The 16963-nt window shown below is 50.8% G+C and overlaps 1 protein-coding gene across 1 annotated transcript in view; it reads right to left on the bottom strand.

The window, feature by feature from the left end:
• Klhdc4 (kelch domain containing 4) overlaps positions 1–16963 on the bottom strand; it is a 33080-nt gene that overhangs the window by 1027 nt on the left and 15090 nt on the right. Inside the window, exons 6-10 of the mRNA XM_032887694.1 lie at positions 10652–10744; positions 8867–9026; positions 4705–4780; positions 2091–2299; positions 484–886 (exon numbers count right to left, since the gene is read on the bottom strand). Coding sequence (XP_032743585.1) covers positions 484–886; positions 2091–2299; positions 4705–4780; positions 8867–9026; positions 10652–10744 — 941 coding nt within the window. The remainder of the gene's footprint in view (positions 1–483; positions 887–2090; positions 2300–4704; positions 4781–8866; positions 9027–10651; positions 10745–16963) is intronic.

Genomic DNA, 16963 nt, shown 5'->3' on the forward strand with positions numbered 1-16963 from the left:
CAAAGAGAGGATGATAGGCATGGCAGGTCCCACCTTTAATCCCAGCACTCAGGAGGCAGAGTCAGGTGGATCTACTTCCGTTTGAGGCCAGCCTGGATTATACAGCAAGTCCCAAGTCAGCCAGGAGCACAGACTCTCCAAGGACCAACAGCAGAGTGGGATAAATGAGCTGTCAGAATATCAGAGCAAAGATGGAGAGAGCTGCCACCCCAGAGTGCCAGGCACCAAGAGCAGGAGTCTGCCTGCTCTGCACTGTCCCGGGAGAAGGCAGGCCAGTGCAGCAGGCCTGACCCAGTACCAGTACCTATGCTGTCCCTCACTCTGTCCCTGCTAGCACTGTAGCACCCGGAGTGCAGGAGCCAGGTAAGCCCGCCCCATTCCCAGGCTCTTCCTGGTAAAGCTGCCTGGAGTCAAGGTCAGGGCCCCTGCAGGCAGGGAGGCTTTGAAGAGGCTCCACAGCCCGGCCTCGCCCACCCAGCTTACTTGGATCCATCTCCACCAAGGTTTTCCATTCTTCCATCTTGTGAAGGTCAAGGCAGTAGAGGTCACTAAGGGTCACCTGGCGGTCACCAGCTTCAAACATGCCGCCATAGACATAGAGCAGTCCATGCTTGACAGCCAGCATGGCACTGGAACGTGGACATGGCTCCTGCCCAGTGCTGCTGGTTTCCGAAGCACTGTCGTCAGCCTTTGGTGGGGGTTGCACCCCCAACCCTGAGGGAGTGAGCATTTGCTTAATGGTAATCACTGTCCCGTCTTCAGACACCACCTCTTTTATCACCTCCAGTGGCTCTGGGGCACTGGTCCCCCCAGTCTCCTCCTCAGTGGCTCCTTCCTGGTCGTCTGCTTTGCCCCGCCTCCGTCTCTTCTTCTCTGACTTGGGGCCCTGTTAACACAACTCAAGCTGCACCACAGGGCAGTGACAGCTCTCGCCCTAACGTGTCAATCAAAGGTTTGTGGGAAGCGGAGTTGAGCAGTGCAGGAGTGAGGACCAACACTCCAGGAAGCAGGGGTGGCCAGCCAGGAAGAGACTCCCAGCCATCATTGTGATGGGACAGGCACTCCTGAGTCCCACACTGGAAAGCACTCAGTAAGGCCAGGCCCGGCTAACATGCAGGCAGTATATATCTGAGGCTTGTCTTCAGAAATCCTACCTATTCACAATCCTTATCAACAGGACGGACAGACTCCACTCCTAGCCAACAGCAGGACAGGCTGACAAGAGGGTCCACACTGCACTCATCTTTAAGACCACGCCCAGGAGGAGGACCCTGTCTCCAGCACTTCAAAGGTACCCTCCTCCCATTGGCGCCCTGCAGGAGAACATGTACTTTGTCTCTCTGGCCATTCTGCAGAGTGCACCCAAGCAACGCGGTAGCAGCCTGTCATTGGGCAGAACGCTATGCTCTCATGACGGCATTTGCTGGGCTATATTTAAATATTCCAGCTAGGACTTCCAGCCAACCTGGGTCAGCTCCTTGTTCTAGACTCAAGACTCACTTCATCCTCAGGCTGCAGTGGAAATCTCACACATGACAGCTCCTGAAGAACATAATGGGGCCTGAGGGCCAAGTAATCTTTGAGTAAGAGGCTAACCTACACGGTGGGGTTCAGTGCTCCCAGCAGGGCCACCAGGTTTCCATAGAGCCCTTCCACGAGGCTGAGCACACAGCAGGCACTCACTAGCTTCGTGTACTGAGGGCACTCCGAGCAGTTCACTTGCATAGATGTCAGGGTGCCTGGGATCCCACATGGACTATCACCTGCTAATCTGTCTGTTCCAGGCAAGTCCTAGGCAACAGCTGCAGTGACAGCGACAGTGACAGTTGAAAGGGTGATTGGAAACCAGGGATGGTTTTGAGTCACAGACATTAACTGCCATAGAGAGCCTGATGTGTCTGGACACCACACCTCTGTATCAGGAACTGCCAGGGAGTGGTGGCTGACATAAAGAAGGAATGAGCCACAAAACCAAGGGGTCCCAAGCCTAGTCATCCACAACCTACACAGAAGAGTACACGGCAGGAACAAGGCTTGAGAGTGGGCAGGAGACCAACAGAGAGTGTGGGAGACTCAGGAGCCTAGGCTACCTTCAGCTGTGCTGCAAACCAGCGACTCTTGGCGGCATCGTAGATGTACAGGTCATTGAAGAAGGAGCCCTCCAGGCGCTCCTCCTCTTCCTCGTCACACACGCCCCCGAAGACCAGGATCTGATGATTGGGAGCCACAGCCACAGAAAAGCCAGACCTTACAGTAGGCTTGACCCCTGAAGGGTTAACCCGGGTCCAAGTCCATTTGTCTGTAAGGAAAAAACAGGAAGGGGTAAGAGGGTCACTGACACCAACGCAGGACACACAGAGAACCCTGGGCACAGGGGATGAGCATCATTTCAAGCCTTTGAGACTGACTAGGCAAGGAGCCTCATTTCGTTCCCTGTGAAGGAAGATATGCCAGTCAGCCACCCTCAAGACCCCTCCTTCTCAAAGCTCAGCTGTGACGCTGCCTTCTAGGGACCCTAGCATCAACCATTAACAGGCAGAAGAGACAGATGTGGAGGTGCCATCTTGCTAGAGGAGGGTCATGAGCTAAAGTATACCTCCTGGGGGTCCTAAGCCAGCTCACTCGGTCTTGTCCTACACCACCTCACCTCTAGAGATGGCTGCTCTATGCTTACCAACAGATGCCACGTTCATGTGACAGTGCTGAGTGTGTGTGTGTGTTCATGTGACAGTGCTATGTGTTCATGTGTGTTCATGTGACAGTGCTGAGTGTGTGTGTGTGTTCATGTGACAGTGCTGAGTGTGTGTGTGTGTTCATGTGACAGTGCTGAGTGTGTGTGTGTGTTCATGTGACAGTGCTGAGTGTGTGTGTGTGTGTGTTCATGTGTCAGTGCTGAGTGAGTGTGTGTGTGTGTTCATGTGACAGTGCTTAGTGTGTGTGTGTTCATGTGACAGTGCTGAGTGTGTGTGTGTGTGTTCATGTGACAGTGCTGAGTGTGTGTGTGTGTTCATGTGACAGTGCTGAGTGTGTGTTCATGTGACAGTGAGGAGAGAGTGTGTGTGTGTGTTCATGTGACAGTGCTGAGTGTGTGTGTGTGTGTTCATGTGACAGTGCTGAGTGTGTGTGTGTGTTCATGTGACAGTGCTGAGTGTGTGTGTGTTCATGTGACAGTGCTGAGTGTGTGTGTGTTCATGTGTCAGTGCTGAGTGTGTGTGTGTGTTCATGTGTCAGTGCTGAGTGTGTGTCTGTGTTCATGTGACAGTGCTGAGTGTGTGTGTGTTCATGTGACAGTGCTGAGTGTGTGTGTGTTCATGTGACAGTGCTGAGTGTGTGTGTGTGTGTTCATGTGACAGTGTGTGTGTGTGATGTGTGTGAGTGTGTGTTCATGTGACAGTGAGAGGAGAGTGTGTGTGTGTGTGTTCATGTGACAGTGCTGAGTGTGTGTGTGTTCATGTGACAGTGCTGAGTGTGTGTTCATGTGACAGTGCTGAGTGTGTGTGTGTGTGTGTTCATGTGACAGTGCTGAGTGTGTGTGTCATGTGTTCATGTGACAGTGCTGAGTGTGTGTTCATGTGACAGTGCGGAGTGTGTGGCCTGGTATGACATAGGAAATGTCTAACCAATACTTCTGGAAGAAAAGCTCAGACTGTCACCTCACTAAGCATTAACAAGTGCTAGCAGCCACACACTGGGTAGTGGCCAACAAGGCCCACAGAGCGGGAGGACTCTGGGCCTGCCTGTGCTGACCAAGTCAGCTCATCACAGGAGGAGGTGTTGTGGGGAAGGACTGGAGACTAAAACACAGCAGCAGGCAGCACGGAGTGAGCCCACCATCTTTACTGTGCAACCACGGCAAGTATGCTGCCCCTGACACGGGACTCCCTTCATGGAGCTAGTTGCTGGGCACACAGGTTAGGGCTACATGGTCTAGTCTCCAAGTTCAAGTTTCCCAGGTCCCCAAACCTAGGTTCCTGCCAGCAGTGACAAATGATCTCACCAGCCCCTACCACTGCAGGATACTGCAGTCACCCAGAAGTGCTCATGGGCGGGTGAGTTCAGGGGCCTCACTTGAGTGCGGGAGCAGAGGAGGAGCAGGTCTATGCACACTCGGCAGCAGCCCCGGCACCAGGGCTCAGCCTCAACCTCAGCCCTAAGCTGTAGACCCCAAAGCCCAGCCCACGGTCCCCAGTAAAACAGGAACCCAAGCCAACACAATTCCACATCCTAGTAATGTTTGTGCTCTTGAGTAAGAACAGGTTCTTTCAAATGTCAATGGAGGACAGGAAAGCAGCAACCCCTCCCTTCCTCTCCACCTCACACACACACATCCATACATGGCTTCCACACGCTGGGGCCCTGACTATGCAAGCACAGGGCTCTTCCCTAGGTGCTTCCCCATCTACCTCTAAGCACGAAGGTTAGACCTGAGAACACAATGTCACACATGGCTTTAGAGGGGACACAAAGGGCTGAGTGACTTGGGCTCCTGCTGGGGTGCAAGGTACACAAAGGGCACTCATGTCACACAGGCATCTTGGCCCAACCACTCCAGGGAAAGGTGGTCTGGCCCTTGGCTCTAGGCAAGATACAGGAAACTCCATGCAGTTCCCACTTGGTAAGAGGGAGACACGGCTTGGCCTCTACGCAGGCGCTAAACACAACCCATCCCACACAGCCAAGCCAAGTCTCAAGGCACAGCAGTACCTTCTCCCCCGTCCTCAGGCTTCAGCAGGAACATGTCTGAGTGCTGGGTGCCTTTGTCCACATCTTTCTTGACTCTCTGCAAAACAAAGGAGTCCTGAGAAGCAGCCATGCTGCAGCAGCACCTGAGAGGAGCTGCAGCTCCATGGAGGGCGCCGACATGGCTGACCGATTTTATAGCCACCACCAATGGCCAGCCACGCTGAAACAGTGCAGCTTGCTCAGCCACAGATCACCGTTTATCACAGGTCTGCACAGTTCAGCTACACCTAACTGCAGCCCCTATGTGTCACCAGCTGTCCACCTTTCAGGGGACACACTGACTCCAGGGTGTGAAAAGAAGCACGCCACCACCATTTAGACCTCTGGAACCCCCACACCCACAGATCCAGGTCCTTAGCCTTGAGCTTCCAGCAGGGATGCTGACTGGCTGTTGGCCCTGAGGGAAGGGCATACCCATCTACTCAGCACCCTGGAATCCAGAAAACTGCTTGGTACGATGTTCACCCTGTGAAGATGCCAGTCCACTAAAGTGTCTTCCTTATATATTTGTGCTTAAATTCTTGTTTTTATTACACTTGATTTTACAGTTTTTACGTTTACATAAAAGAACAGAGCAGCAGCCTGGCCCAGGTCCGGACAGCAGCTGCTGCTTTATCCCACCCAGGGACATGCGGAAGCTACACTGATCAGGGACCAACCAGTTTACACATGCCTCATCTTCCCTCCTGTTGCCTCTCTCCACCAGGGCGCCTCTCAGGCCCTACGATCCTGCATGCTGGCTGAGCTTGGGTGTCAGCCCCAATCTCCTTTCCATCTGTGCCGTCCAGAGGAAGGATGGCAGCTGGGAGGTGAGCGGGCACCAGGGGTATTATCCTTACAGATCAATACTGCTCTCAGGCTGGCTTTGTGGGCTTTTAAGACTCTGTGTGTGTGTGTGTGTGTGTGTGTGTGTGTGTGTGTGGGCGCGCGTGCCCACACACTGACATCACTGACACACACACCAGAAGAGGGCATCGGATCCCATTACAGATGGTTGTGAGACACCACGTGGTTGCTGGGAATTGAACTCAGGACCTCTGGAAGAGCAGAGAGTGCTCTTAACCCCTGAGCCATCTCTCCAGCCCCTGAGGATGTTTTTGTGAGTCAAGTTCTAAGGAAAATAGCAAGTCTGACCCCTCTGGCTTCTGGCTCCCTGAGTGTTTCCTCTCACACAGGGTCCACCACTGTGATACCATCTGCCACGAACTGGCCATGTCCAATCCTAGATTCTCAGCCTCTAAGTTCATTTTATAGCAAAATGTGCCCTCATAGTCTAGGAGGGCTGGAATACATTATCTCTTTTCTTTCTAAGCCCCAGTCCGTAGTATCTTACTGCACTATCAAGAGGGCCACCGCAGGACTGCTGGGCCTCCTCATCCAAATGAGCCTTGATGTGTACACTTTGGGTGCAGTCACTCTGCTGAAAGTAAGTCCATGCAAAAGCTACCCACAGGCATGGGGACTGCGGAGGGCCAGCACCATTCCACCTGCAGCACTTAGAGCAGACCCAGGGAAGCCAGGGCATGAACCGAGAGGAGAGAGAACAGCAGGGTTAAACGCGTAAGCACAGCTACAGGAGGAGCAGGGAGAGGAGGGGATGATTGTGGTTTACCCCCAAAGCAGGGTGCAGGAAAACCCTCACAAAAACTCACTACTGTTTAACTAAATTGACTAAATGAATTTAGACAGATAGGTAGGGAGGTAGGTGGGTGGGTGCGTGCGTGCGTGCGTGCATGTGTGTATGTGTATGTGTGTATGGGTGTTCTGAGTGAGTGTGAACACAGGTGCCCTGTATGTGTGGACAGTGACTGCCCCCAGAAGACATGGAATTTTAAATGAAAATCTGAGCCAGGTATAAGATACCTTCCTTTGAGTTACTGGTCAAGGAGGCCCCAGAGACAGCTAAACCAACAGAAGCTCTTGGTTACCCGTCAGGATGAGGATGGTAAACCCTACCACTGACTCCACTACATGCTTTGTCTGGAAGACAATCAGGACAGAACTGACCTGAAACTCCCTCCCTAGCTGGAGAGCTCTCATATTGCAGAAGGTGCAATGTAGGTCACTAGGGAAGACGTCATCACCAGCACTACAAGAGGCAACTCCCGAATGCTCTAATACTGACCATATAGACAGCACGTGTCCATTGGTGAACCAGTACCATTAAGGTTAGGGGCTCTGAGCACCGACCACATCTGACATGGGAACTCATGCCTGGTGCAGTAAGCCTGGGGTCAAAGGCCCTAGAGTAGAAACCTAAGCTTTTCTCTCTGCAGTGGGCAACAGCAGCAGACATGGGGGCTCACAGTCATTCAAGGAGCAGAGAAGTAGCTGTGAGTGCTCTGCCCTAAGTGGAACGTTCGCACTCAGGCTCAGGGAGCATCACTGAGGAGGGGCAGAGTGTAAGGACTGGGAGACAGGAGGAGTGCTCTTGGGAATGGGGAGGAGTGCTCTGGGGCACAGGGAGGAGTGCTGTGAAAAGCTGCCTTAGGACACGATGCAGCTGTTACGCTGGTAAAACGTGGAGCGTCTGCGCTCACAGGCCATGTATAAGATCAAGTCAACAAGGCTTATCACCAGTCTGGCAGGCTGTGCTGGGTGGACTCAGTGGGTTACAAAGCAGACTGCAAGTGCAGTGAGGCATGGTGGGAGATGTCTGGGAGAGCTGGGTTGGATATAATCTAGACTCATTGAAAACATGTATGAAGGGGTTGGGGATTTAGCTCAGCGGTAGAGCGCTTGCCTAGCGAGCGCAAGGCCCTGGGTTCGGTCCCCAGCTCCGAAAAAAAGAGGAAAAAAAAAAAAAAAAAAGAAAACATGTATGAAATCGCAAAAACAATAAATAAAAGATATTCTTAAATAAAAAAGCAACAAGGGCTGGAGAGATGGCTCAGTGGTTGAGAACTGACTGCTCTTCCAGAGGTCCTGAGTTCAATTCCCAGCAACCACATGGTGGCTCACAACCATCTGTAATGGGATCTGATGCCCTCTTCTGGTGTCTGAAGACAGCTACAGTGTACTCACATACATAAAATAAATAAATCTTTAAAAAAATAAAAAGCAATGAGCTGAAGTACAAGAGCCAACAAGGCAGAGGGGGCTGTGTAAGGCCCGTAGGCAAAAAGAGTCACACTGTGAGTGACACAGCTGAGTGTGCTCATTGGCTGCAGGCAAACCATGTGACAGTCAACACCGACTCTACCTGACTCACACTCACACATGAATGCACACGCAGACACACTCACTCACACATTGAGGGATAGCCCTGCACTTCTCTTTGATCTACACAGAAGATAACTGACATGACAGGGACACTTGTGAACACGTGATCACACAACTAAGCTAAAATAGGAATGGCAGACTCTCTGGGACATGCAGGCGTTCACTTAAAAATCCAGGTTAATTATGTATTTGAGAATTTTTGGATCATAAAGGATTTTTAAGAAAAAAATGAGGTAGTGTTTAATCTCTGATCCATGGCAACGTCAGGATGGCACACACATGGGGCAGGGCAGTGGGTGGCCACCGTCTACAGACAGGCTCCCAAGCACTGGCATGAACAGTGTAAACACAGACTGTTCAGAGCGGTGCTCCTGGGAGGTTGGCATGACATGATCTAAGTGTGCACCCCAGCACACACACAAGCCTGGCCTAGCAGGCAGCATCTAGAGTCCCAGTGCTGGGAGATAGCAGAGGCACAACCAACCGGCAAGCTACGTCCCGGGGAGGCCTGTCTCAGCAGTGTGGTGGAGAGAACTGAGAAGGATGCTGGTGTTAACGCCTGACCTACACACCCACACCCACCCTCCCACACACACACAAATCCATCTCTGGTGGTGGCACACAACTTTAATCCCAGAACTCAGAAGGCAGAGGCAGGATGATCTCAGTGAGGGTGAGTCCAGCCTGGTGTGTAAAGTGAGCTCCAGGACAGGCAGTGCTACAGAGAGAGCTCTGTCTCAAACAGAACAGAACAAGCGAACAAGTCTGTGGGATACAGAGCAGCAGAGCCACCAATGCGCTCACAGCGCAGGAGATGCTGCTCACGTGTCACTGGAGTCTCCGTGGACAAACTGAAGAGCAGCAGGTGGAAGCCCTGTTAGTTCCCAGCGCCGGCCCTTACCTGCTTAGAATAGCCTCCATAGATGGCTATGCTGCCCTGGGGAGTGACAGCCATCAGGCAGCCTGACCTGGGCGTGGGCCCGGGGCCTGATGGGGACAGCTTGCTCCACAGGAAGGTGTCCAGGCTGAACGTGTACACATCACTGTAGTAGATGTAGTCCCTGGGAGAGAGAAGGGCCACAGGCATGGCAGGAAGTCAAACTTAGATTTCACCCACATGTGCTCCAAGTAAATCTAACAGAGGGCCTGTAGGATCCTGGATTCACAAAAGAATGAAAAGCACGGCAGCCAGACACAGGGCAGTCCACCGTGAAAGTTGTCCATTTCCCACCCAGTGACAACTGCATCTTCAACATCTTTGGCTACTCTGAGACCCTTGGATGGACAGTGAATCTGATGATCACAAGACTGGAGACTGACAGTTTGGTAAGGACTGGGCAGAGCATCCTACACAGTCAAAGGGCAGGAACAAACCTTCACACCCACCACCCAAGCAGGACAGGGAGGCTCCACCTATCACCAGCTGTACTCAGAGCCAGCACTCAGGCACCAAAGCACTCAGCAGAGGTCGTGATAAGCAGCTTAGTACTATGGAGTGGCTGTCACAGAAAAGCCAGCTGTCCACAGAGGAGTACGTGCAAGTTGGGACAGCCATTGCTCCACATGGTGCATCTGAATAATCCACGCTGTGGGTTTTAAGGCCACTGTGAGCCCAGACGGCTGCAGTGGGAGAGCTGGTCATCTGCCTCTTCTGCCCTGGAGAAATGCTAAGAAATCCAGGAAAACTCACTGATGGCTGCCCTCAAATCCACAAGCTCTCAGGATGAGCACGTGGAGGGCGGGAGCCTCCTGGTTTCCATAAGACGTACTATATAATCCAGTTCTCTCAGGCTTCAAACTGCAACTTTCAGTAAAAAGAAAATCTACTATGAATTGAAGATAAATAACTCTCGCTAAGAAAATTCCGAATGGTGGCATTTAAAAGTCAAGCTAATTTAATACAGATGGTGACAACATTCAGTATGGGACTGCCATTTTGTCTGTCTGCCTAAGTGCTTCCCAAAAAGACTTATTTATTTTTATATGAGTTCACTGTAGCTGTCTTCAGACACACCTGCAGAGGGCATCAGATCCCATTACAGATGGTTGTGAGCCACCATGTGGGTGCTGGGAATTGAACTCAGGACCTCTGGAAGAGCAGTCAGTGCCCTTAACCGCTGAGCCATCTCTCCAGCCCAGGCTCACACTTTTAAAAAGGCTTCCTTGTGTGTATAGGCTTGTGTGGGTGCACAGGAGCTCTGGAGGGCACTAGACTCCCTGGAGGTGAATTACAGCCAGCGTGAGCTATCAGACATGAGTGCTGGAAACTGGACTCAGGTCCTCTGGGGGAGCAGCAAGTGCTCTTACCCAGTGAGCCAGCTCTCCAGCCCCCTAAAGAGTCTTAAAGTAAGTTTTGTAAAAAGTTCTAATTTTAAATGACTGTCACCCCCAGCCCTCTCCCCACCCCCTGGAAAACCCCACTGTAGAATGGTGATGGGCAATCTACAGGTCTGTAAGAGGGAAGGGCTGTGCTGGCTTCACCCCCAACCCTGTGCACAGTAGCTGATGATGTAATGTAAGGGCAGACCCAGGTTTCCTCACTATTTCCCCTGGCTGTCAGTCACTGCGGCTGCCACACCCAGGGAGTGAGCAAGCGAGCGAGCACGAGCATTTCCACTGCTGATCAGAATGTTTGCCCATGAACCTCCACCCTCTGCACCACAAGAGCCCAATCTGCTGTACCAACCTCGTACTTTCATGGAAGCCACCGAAAAGAATCAGCTGTCGTTTCCAGGCCACCATCCGATGCCCACTTCGCCCTGAAGGACCCCCTGTCGATCTACAATGAAGAGGAATAAAACATCTTTACAGTGGGTATTTCAATGAGTTTGATTCTTTATTATTTATTTATTTGTATTTTATGTGTGGGTGTCTAGCTCTCATGTGCTTCTGTGTACCATGTGTACCATGCGGGTGCCTCGTACACTTACAAGCTAGAAGTCATCGGATCCCAGAATTGGAGTTACAGACGGTTGTGAGCTGCCATGTGCGTGCTGGGAACTGAACCCAGGTCCTCTGGAAGAGCAGCCAGCACTCTTGATCTTCAGCCCTTGATGTCCATTTCAATGAACTTCGTAAGCTCCCTTCATTATCCCCTAAAACTATCGGAATCGGCCTGACAGTCCTGTCCGGTGCTGAAGATTTCAGGAGGGGTCGAGAATGTCTCCTAAGCATGTGCAAGACCCTGGGTTTAATTCCCAGACAGAAAAAAGACTTCCTGAGTAGCAGAAATCTAACTTGGAATAAATGTTTTTAGGTAAAATACAAAAATTAGGTTCTGTCAAAGAATTTCAAAGTACACTACTAAAAACTATTTTAAAAAGCTAGGTGTGGTAGTCTACAGCTTTAATCCTAGTACTGAGGAGACAGTATCAGATGTCTGTGAGTTCAAGGCCAACCTAGGATACATACATAACCTAGTAACATAGTCCATAATAATAATTACTATTATTAATCATAAATTTATTATTGTTGTTTGCATGTATTTTAAAGAAGCACTGGTTAAAAACAAAAAACAAGGGGCTGGAGAGATGGCTCAGTGGTTAAAAAACACTGACTGCTCTTCCAGAGGACCTGAGTTCAATTCCCAGTGACCACATGGTGGCTCACAACCATCTGTGATGGGATCTGATGCCCTCTTCTGATGTGTCTGGAGACAGCTACAATATACTCACATACATAAAATAAATAAATAGATAAATATTTAAAAAGAAAAACAAAACAAAAACTTCAGCACAGCAGCGTGCCCCTGCGCTCCCAATGCTGGGATGGAAACAGGCGGGTGTCCTGGGCTGCCTGGCCAGGCACCTTGCCAACTGATAAGTGCCAGGTTGAGTGAGAGATTGTCTCAAAAACTATGGTGGAGAGCATTAAAGAAGATACCAAATACTGACCCCTAGACTCCTAGTCTCCATACACATATTACCTCCACAACCCCCAACCACACACACTCACACACATACACACACAGACACACACACACACACACTCACTCACATACACACACACTCACATACACACACTCACACACACAAATAATAAGAGCAAGAATATAAACTTCCCCAGCTACAAGCTTGAGTGGAAACTCTACTTCGTTCTAGCAGATAACATTGTTTTTAAAGAATCAGACTAAGATTTCATGTCAGAAAAGCATTCATAAGAACAGAAGACGATAGCAGGTTATAAAACACATTATATAAGACTCCAATCTGGGGTTCCAAACAGCTTCACTATTGTCTGTCTTCTGCATCCCTCAAGCTTTCCCCAGTGAACACAGCACCCTGGGAAATGCAAAGAGGGAAGGCAGAGAGGAGCATGGGGTGGGAGGGAGGAGCACCTGTCCCTGCAAAGCGCTAGCTGCCAGAGGAGGCCTCAAGGTTCACGGTAGCCTGCCCTTTGAGACCCTCAAGGGTTAAGAGCCTCTTTCCTCTTTCTTGGGAATCAGTGCCACAGCCCCACTGCGCAGTATTCTCACCAGGCCCTCCCACCGCTCCTAAGGGGGATGTAAAAATTCTACAAACAGGGTTTTAGGCAAAAATCCTCCAGACTGTGGGCTGAAGAGATGGCTCAGAAGTTAAAAGTCCTTGTCGCTCTTCTAGGTTTCAGGAGTCGGATGGAGCACCCACACTAGGTAGCTCACAACCATGCATGAGGATCTGACACCCTCTTATGGCTTCCACAGGCACCCAAATCCAGATTCCCACTTCAGAAAACAAATAAAATACAACTTAAAAAAAGGGGGTTGGGCTGGAGAGGTGGCTCAGTGGTTAAGGGCACTGACTGCTCTTCAGGAGGTCCTGAGTTCAAATCCCAGCAACCACATGGTGGCTCACAACCATCTGCAATGAGATCTGATGTCCTCCTCTGGTGTGTCAGTTACAATGTACTGATATATAATAAAAATCTTTAAAAGAGGTCAGGTGAGGTGGCACACACTTTTATCTCAGCACTCAGGAGGTAGCAGTGGTGACTCACTGAGTTCAAGGCCAGCCTTGTCTACAAAGCTAGTCCAGGATAGTCAGTGCTCTGTTACACAGAGAAACTCTTGCTTCAAGGTTCCCACCAAACACAGCCACACAGAAGCTGAACCCTGAACAAATCCTGCCCAGAAGCCACCATACACCAGCGCTCAGATGCAGCATTCAAGGTACATCCCAAGGGTGCTGCTGGGGGGTCTTTCTTCCCTTACTTACTCCAGAACAAGGCCTTCTCAATGCTCGACCAACATCCCTGCTGACGCCACTCAGGACGGCCAGCAAGCTTGTCTATAGAAAGTCAGCCCGAAGCCAGCAGTGCTTTCTCCTGGACACCGCACTCTGGACACAGCCTTCAGCACCCGCTCGTGTACTCTTGCCTCATACCTTCCACTCTGTCAGGGAGGGCGGCTGTACAGTCGGCTCCTTCACCCTTATTTATAAACCTGGACAGAAAACCTCGCTAGATTGAGGCTCAACCAATGTATTTGCCTTCTCCTGACTTTCTATTACTTGTAATTTAGTAAGTACATTCTAGTACCAAACTCATAATTAAAAACAGCAAACATCAATTTCCAAGCTCAAAAGAACCAGCCTAAGGCACAGCATCACACGACACACAGGCTTCCTGAGAAGCCTCTGGACCATGCTGCCGAGGGGCCTCGATGTGCACGCGGGCAAAGGCCTTCTTGGGAAGGAGGCCACCTCCCAGGATGAGTGGACAGCACAGCTATGTTCCCTGCAGGCACAAGCGCGAGACTGACTGCTCTGCTCAGAGCCAGGCTCGCACGGGGAGCTGTGGACACACTGCGCTCACTTACAACTGAAGCAGCATGCTCACACATCTCAGTCCACTCTACAACAGACTCAGAAGAGACTGGGCATCCCAACGCCATCCAGTGACACAGTCAAGGCCTCTGGTAGGCTGGCTACCTATGTCCCCAGAACCATGGCGGCACAGGCCAGACCTCTAACAGCTTCCTCAACAGGAACCGCACCAGGTCATCCTCTGGCTGAGTCAGATGCCAAGGACTCTGCTCACTTGTGGCAGCAGCAGTGAAACACCACTATTCTGTAACTAAAAAAAAAACAGGAGGCAGCTATAAAAAGGTTCCACGTTCCCCTCTGGAAAACAGAGCCACCCTTCCGAGAGCCCATTTATATTCCAATCTCCAATAGGGTTTTCAATTGCCGTCAATCCTAAATATGGAGTTATAAAAATGAGCCTGCCCCACTCATCCAGGAGCCTATGTATAGCACAGAGATACACACGCAATAGTGTGGGTGCCAGGCTCTCAGCTCTTCTGGGCTCTGCGTGGAATGGCATTCCCACAGGGCGTGCTGCCAGCCAACATCCCCAACCCCAGCCCCGGCCCCTGTGAAATAGTCAGAGGACGTCCATGCATCAGACACCAGTGCAGCTTAGAGAGCAAGCAGCCAAGCATGCGACACTAGTGCTCTGAGTCACGTTCGTGTTTACACTTCAACACTACACGGTACGCACTGCCCACGGCCAGGCCAAGCTTAGCAAAGGACTGGACTCTGCTGGAACTCCAGGCTTGGGCTCACAGGGCCCATCATAGAACAGACACTCGTCTTCGGCTTTTCTCAAGACAAGGTCTCTCTGTGTAGCCCTGGCTGTCTGGAACTCACTCTGTAGACCAGGCTGGACTCAAACTCAGAGATCCACCTGCCTCTGCCTCCCGAGTGCTGGGCATGCACCACCACACCTGGGTAACCACACACACTTTTACACTAATTTTTCTTTATTATTTACTGAAAACATTAGTGTATATGAAAATGTAGAAATCCCACTGGCTCAGTGGAATTAAACACTGGACACACTACAACATGGTGAACTTGAAAGGCTCATGCTGAACAGACACTTATGGCCACAGGATTTCAGAATTCCACCCATAGCCACAAGAGGCAAACTCAGACAAAGTGGGGACTGGGTGACAGAGGACCGGAGTGGTTTCTTTTCAGGGGCTAGAAATCCTTTAGACTGACACAGTACACTGCTATGCACAAGTGAGCACACTGAGAACCACTCAATCGTGTGCTTTATTTACGATTGTGTATGGGGGGGGTTTACATGTGCATAAGTGGACAACAGGCTGATGCTGGTAAACTCCTCAATCTCTCTACTCATCTACTGAGCCAGTCTCCTACTATTTCAGTTGGTCTTGAACCTGTCTCCTCCTCCACATGCTCCCCATAGTGTGCAGCCCACAGTGTGTGACCTCCTGCCTGGAGTTCTGTGAGTGATAGGGATCAGCCCTGGAGGTTCTCATGCCTGGGCGCTGTGACGCCTGTTCTTGGTTGTCAATTTGACCACACTGATGAGTGCACTTGTGAGGGATTTTCTTATTTTGCATCACGAGAAAGGGGAAGACCTAACTAAATCTGGGCCGCACTTTCTAGTGGCAGCCTAGACAAAAGGACATGGAAGAAGGAAGCTTTCCTTTCTGCCTGGTTGCTATCATTCTCATGAGCAAGTTAATTCCTTCGCTGGTATTCAAGCCTGCTGCTTACAGCCTAACATATACTGAAGGCCATCCGAGACATCCAGCCTTGTAAACCAAGCTATTAAGACTCTTAAGACTTTCCGTCAGGAAATAGCCATTGTTGGAATAGTTGGCCCACAGACTAAGCCTCTCTAACAAACCCTGTCCTTACACAGAGACTCATTCTATCAGAGGTTTCCCTAAAAGCCCTAACACAGGGGTCAGGCACTTTACTTACTGAGTATTGCACTGTTTAAAGGGTGACTATTGCTTCCATAAATCACTCTACAATGAGAGCTACCATAAAGCCTATTGCAGTGGGCATGAAGCTCAGGTTTCCAATCCTAGATCTGAGGAGGCTGAGGCAGGAGGACTGCTGTGAATTCAAAGCCAGTCTGGCCTAGAGACTGAAAATCTATCAGAAAATCCAAGAGACGATCAAGAGGGCTCTCCAGTACATGGACTCAGTCCTCCCTAGGCTAGACACATACCCAACAAGGTACAGGGTTTCTATTGTCCTTGTAGCCTCTGACTCTCCTATTGGTGTTCCAACTTCCTCGTTTCCTGATTAGACGTCACACACAGGAAAAGATGTCAACCAGCACCAGCTTCCAATCGTGGGGCAGGAAGGGTGGCACTGCGCATGGCCTGGTGACCACAGGTCACAGCTCTGAGCTACTGAAAGAGAAGGGAGACCACTGTCCTAACACTGCTTCTCCTCCACTGCAGGGGAGTCAGGCCAGCTCTATGTAAATCAGGCACTGTGTGCAGTTCTCAGTCAAGATGGAGCCTAAAGGACTCTCCAAACGGTCCTTAGCACTGCTGCCAGCATTGAGGCACTGCTGGGCTCCTGTGACCGTGAGGTTGTCCTTCTGGAGTGAGCAGTTAAAGTGGCTTTCTGTTCGTGAGTGTCTGCTGACAGTCAACAGTCACAGAAACGTGCACTAATGCAGGGAAGCAGAGACTAGAGTTGCTACACTCGCCCGGATGCAGCGATGAACCTCTTGGGCTGCTGGGTAGTGCCAGTTAGCACTGGAATAGGAGTATGCTTGCCAGCCAAGCTAGAGCCTCAGAGACACAAACCTATGGCTAAGTAATAGCACAAACCTCTGCCTGCCGGGGCACACATGGCAGTGTGCACAGGCCACGGGGAAAGGATCATGTTCACATGAGATACTCTACAATAAGCCACAGGCACTAGTGTCCAGTCTCTCAGAGCCAATGTACAGAAAAAGAATGTTTACACAGAATCCACCAGATGAGGTTCAAAGCCAAGCAGAGGTCTGGTGGACAGAGGGAGCAGGTCAGGGCACACGGGCTTCTCAGGTGACCTGATATGGAGCCGAGTGACTGGAAATCTCCTGGGCTCTGCTGACTGGGACTCTCCATCACAGAACCCATGCTGTGATTAGAGGTGGTGCCACACAAGCCCTATACCTCTGAGACAGGCAGTTTGGGCTGGAGAACTGGCTCAGTGGTTAAGAGTGCATGCTGCTCTTACAGAGGACATGAGTTTGA

Source organism: Rattus rattus, chromosome 17 (assembly GCF_011064425.1).
Source record: "Rattus rattus isolate New Zealand chromosome 17, Rrattus_CSIRO_v1, whole genome shotgun sequence".
Taxonomy (NCBI): domain Eukaryota; kingdom Metazoa; phylum Chordata; class Mammalia; order Rodentia; family Muridae; genus Rattus; species Rattus rattus.